The following is a 4,996-nucleotide window of genomic DNA, read 5'->3' on the forward strand; positions in this document are numbered from 1 at the left end:
TATCGATGATGTTGTTCTCGTCCTCGGGCTTTTAAACAAGTGTCCACACTTTATTCCTCTCGAAGTTATGTCGCTCTTCGTGCATGGCATTCACACAATCCGGGTCTTGAAGGGCTTCTTCAACTTTCAAGGGCTCAATTCTAGAGATAAATGAATAATGCTCACAAAAGTTAGCTAAGCGATATTTAGAGTGAGTGATTCTCCTGGTTTGTATGTCATTGAAGATTTGATTCAGCGGATGATCTTTGTCCAGTCACGCTCAAACTCGTGACAACTTCTTCTTGTTGGATGGTGGTGATTTTTCATCATCATCTTCTTGCACGTTGTCGTTGACGGTGTCATCTCCTTGAGGTGGTGGTGAGGAAGGTTGAGGTGGATCATCACGATGTACTTCTTCCTCTACTTCATCATGTCGTGTATCACTTGTGGATGCCTCCCTGCTGTTTTTTGGTTCGACTTGTCGCAAAGTAGGAGCTTCCACTTGATTTGATGAAGTACTTTCCTTCACCTCCATGGGACGAATCTTGCCGATAGGTAGATCTTGGATGGCTTCCGATGGTTCCTTATCTCCTACATCATTTGGTAGTTGGTCGACTTGTGAACTATTAGGTTCATCAAACTTCACATCTACCGTCTCTTCAACTTTTTGATAGAAGATCTCGTAGACCTGGTAAGTGTGAGAGTGTGAATCGTATCCAAGTAGGAAACCATCATGAGATTTAGGAAAAAAATTAGAACGATGATGCTTATCAAGAATGTAGCACTTTGAGACGAATACTCAAAAGTAACCAACTTGGGGTTTGTTACCGGTGAGTAGTTCGTATGTCGTTTTACCGAGAAGCTTGTGTGGAGTCAGTTTATGGTGTGACAAGTTGTTTCTATGGCTTCTGCCCAAAAGTGTCTTTGCGTCTTGTATTCATCAAGCATCGTTCTTTCCATATCAATGAGAGTCTGGTTCTTCCTCTCAACAACTCCATTTTGTTGAGGTGTGTAAGTCGCTGAGAAGCCATGTGAGATACCTTCTTCGTCAAGAAAAGTATCCACATTAGTAATACTAGCAAAAGGGCACGTGCGTTGCACCGGATGTAAAAAAAATGCTTACAAAGTTGGAAAAAACTACCACTAAAACAACATTGCAATGAGTCGTTTGGAATCACCCATGAACAAACTTATATAGTTAAAAATTGAATGTCACTTCTACTTAAATTTTGCGCATACATCAACGCGAATCCTGCTAGATTCACCGGCATAACCAAGAACTGTTTCTTAAAAAAGGAAATAAGAATATCAACATATGTTGGAGCATGATAATTATTCCCTTTGAGGGTTACTGCAGCGTGATAGTGGGATAACCTGGTGATAGATGGCATTGTTTCCAGAAGTAGAGCACATGCATAAATTATTGGAATTAAAGTCCTAGGTTTGTTCTTCCTCAGACACATCAAGGATCCTAATGCAGCAAGGGAGAGGGTCATCACCTGCAGAAGTACAAAAGTAAGTCTTCTGAAATCAGGATAACGAAAACAAGGAACCTGACTTCATATTTTTCACACTATGTAGTAGCATTACAAGATTGGCATTTGCTTCAAGTCCTCGGAATATGTACTCCCAATTAAATTCAAGCCCTCGTGCCCCAATCCAGAGAGGTGCCAGCCGGTGCAGAACTGAATCAGCAAAAGCCCAACCTGAAACCCCAAAAATGTCCAATAGAGCAATAATAGTCAAGATAAGGTTAAACTGCAGCTGGAAATAGGCCAAAGTATTGTGTCACTTCCTAATTTATCCAGGGTAAGAAACTTAAGGAGATCTGATTCAATTTAAATAATATAACGAAGTAAGAGCATTTAATTTCCTGAGATATCAGTAGTAAAAAAACACGTATCTATTCTTTCAATTATGTGAATGACAAAACCATGAGCACGAAATCAAAATTCAGTACAGCTAAAAAGGCTACCAGTAACTCATACAAATATCAACATCAAAATGCATATGTGGCTTAAATTACTTGGTCCAAAGCAGCGGGAGAATGGCTAAGCAAAGTCCTTGAGCTGCTATGATGAAGATGGCTTACTTGCAGGGCCTGACAACAGAATCACACGGTTGGCTGGAGCAAGGTTCCTGGTGTATTTGGAGATCTCTGCTTGTTTCAGGTGAACGTACGCAGCACTCGTGAGCACAACGCGTCTTTGCTCATTGCAGAGGGGGAAAACGAGTAGCATAGATCTCCACTCGCACTATATTGCTGTTTCTTGGTTAGCAATGGCGAAGCATCTGGCCGTCACGCTCCTGCTGCTGCTGGTGGCGCTCCTCATGTCCTGCGACGAGAGGGAGCTGAAAGGGAAGGGCGGCGACGCTGGTGGTGTCGTTGACGAAGCCAAGGATCTGGTTCCCAGGCTACCGCCTCTGGTGCCCAACCTGCCGCCGCTGCCGCCCGATCTGCAGCGCCGCACCTTGGAGTTCGCCGACGGCCATGGGCTCCGATAGCTCCAACCATGTCGGACTGGATCTCGCTATTCCTGGCGCCCCTTGCCCATGCCTTCACCAGACCTCGCCGGGGATCGAGGCGTCGTTGAAGTTGAGGCGGGGGTTGACTAGGACGAAGGATGACGCGGGCGGTGGTGGCTCCCCTCTTCTTCTCTTTGTGTCTCGATCTAGATACGAAGGGGGCAGGAGGTCTGCGGGGTGGGGAAGACGGAGGTAATGGGACAGGGGTTGTTTTGAAAAAATGAAACATTTTTTCCACTTAATGGAGGACTACGAGTTGATTTCAATAAAGCACAGGGTTTTTTATGCAAAATTGCCACGCCGGACGGCAAAAGCGCTACGTGCTTTATTATTAGGGGAGAAGTAGTCAAAGTGATAAGCAGCTCTTGAAGCTTGCCAATATTTACAACTCCCGAATATTTCATTTCACATTCATTATCTGGATCATGAGAAGAATATTAATAGCCCTCAACGGTGATGTTAGACCCTCTTTCAAATATGTAAAACATCATGAGTTACACCGAATATATATCATCAATGAAGTCCTAATCCAAAAGGGCTTGCTTAAAATGGCATGAGAAGGAAAATTAACATGTCATCCTGATTTATGCTTACCTACAGCAATAACTCTCCAGTTATGGCTCTGAAGTTCAGAAAATAGATCTTCATCAACTCTGGAAGTAGCATAAAAACAACAACTTGATCTGCTCCACTCTAACATCGACTCATTTAGTGGGAGCAGGTAGTGATATATATCCAAAGAAGTACAAGTTTGCTATCATTTCAAGAAAGCCTGACTGATAAAAGCAACAGAGAAGCCCCATGTAAGCGTATACTACCTTACGAATTATGTAATAAATTCATAGAAATAATGCCTTCTAGAAGAAGAGGAATATAATGTCGCAAGCTTGCGATAACATGTCTTTTCTTTCATAGGGGACCGTAAAAATATTAGCAGAGTAAATGGGGAGTTATGAAAGGTTTGGCCAGAAATATTGTAGGTTTTAACCGCATTACGGGAGTTAGCAAAAGAAAACTTTATCAGATATCAAGAGTGACCAGTGCAATTGGAGCATCAGGAAAAAAACTAGTTGGATGTATTGGTTTATCTGAAGTGACAGTGCGCCCTAACACGATCTGTGAATCTTGCAAACACTTGAAATTTGAAAGTTGGTTTATTTTGAAAAGGAAGGAGTAACAAACAGTACTATAGGTTTAACAAAGACAAATCAAACACAGGCTTGAAAAAAAAGTTCAAAAATGGGTTAACGGATACCACAGTAGTTGGCATTTCCTCCGGATGGCAAATTGCCTGAAATAAAAGGAGCAAGAAAATGAAATCAGTTGACTACAAGGTACTAATTCGCCTCATATCGGACGAGGTGAAGAGTCGGGCTCATACCACGCCCAGATTGGAGTGGCGCAGCCGCCGCAGCAGCGCCTCTGCCCCGGAACGCAGCATGGGCACTGGCACTGTCGATCTTGACGCGGAGAACAGGGAAGAAAAGCGTGGAGGCTCGGGCTCGCGAGTTCATAGGCTGGCGGCTGGGGCTCGCGAGATCCTAGGCTGGCGTCTGGGGGCGCCAGATCTCGGGTGCGCATGGGTCGCCGAGATCGGCGCGAGTGGGTGGGTGGGTGGTCGCTGGTGGCGCCCGATGATGGTAGAGAGGGCGGTGGTTGGTGGGGGTCGAAGGTGGGGGCACGGGGGCGTTGTTTAGATGCCCAGCGACGCGAAGTGAGCCGGGGGAGGGCGGGGCATGGCAGGAGGTGGCCGGCGGCACGCGCTGCGTGGCTGGAGGTGGGCGGAGGCGGCGGCGGAGTACCGCGAGGCAGCTAGTTTTTTCCCCTCGTACTGATTCGATTTGTACTGCGGGTTGAATATAGGAAAATACACGAGCCTTTTTGCAAAATTATCGCAGCGGACGACAGAAGCACAACGTGCTTTATTATTAGGGGAGATTGAACTCCGTTCCGTTGTCACTCCAAACTTTCTTGATCTTCACTTCAAATTGATTTTGGGATTCCGAGCGAAGTTCTTGAACATCTTTTGTACCTACAACTTATCATTAAGAAAGAATACCCACGTAAATAAGGAAAAATCATCAACAATGACTAAATCATAAGAATTTCCACCTAGGCTCTTGTAAGCATTGGGACCAAATAGATCCACGTGAAGCAGCTCGAGTGGCCTTCTTGTAGTCATGATGCTGTTCACGGGATGACTTCCACCGACTTTCTTTCCTACTTGACAAGAACTACAAAGTCTATCTTTATCAAAGATAACATACTAAAGAACGAGAATATGATCACCTTTGATAAGCCTATCAAGGTTACGCATACCTACATGTCCTAACCTTCTATGCCATAACCAACCTTTAGAAGATTTTGCAATAAGACATGTACGGGGTTTGGATTTTTTAGTGAAATTGACAATGTATAGATCACCTTTGCAAAAACCAGTAAATACCATGTTATGATTGTCGCTACGAAGCAATTGACAATCAATTTCCAT

At 44.3% G+C, this 4,996-nt stretch overlaps 1 protein-coding gene across 1 annotated transcript; it reads right to left on the bottom strand.

Annotated features, from left to right (window-relative positions):
* Positions 1–1,169: 1,169 nt before the first annotated feature.
* LOC123441784 lies at positions 1,170–4,019 on the bottom strand. The gene is made up of 4 exons (XM_045118019.1): positions 3,887–4,019; positions 3,761–3,796; positions 1,570–1,685; positions 1,170–1,478 (listed from the first exon to the last, which is right to left on the bottom strand). The coding sequence occupies exons 1-4, from the start codon at positions 4,017–4,019 to the stop codon at positions 1,170–1,172; spliced, it is 594 nt and encodes a 197-aa protein (XP_044973954.1).
* Positions 4,020–4,996: the final 977 nt, after the last annotated feature.

Source organism: Hordeum vulgare, chromosome 3H (genome assembly GCF_904849725.1).
Source record: "Hordeum vulgare subsp. vulgare chromosome 3H, MorexV3_pseudomolecules_assembly, whole genome shotgun sequence".
In the NCBI taxonomy this organism is placed as follows: domain Eukaryota; kingdom Viridiplantae; phylum Streptophyta; class Magnoliopsida; order Poales; family Poaceae; genus Hordeum; species Hordeum vulgare.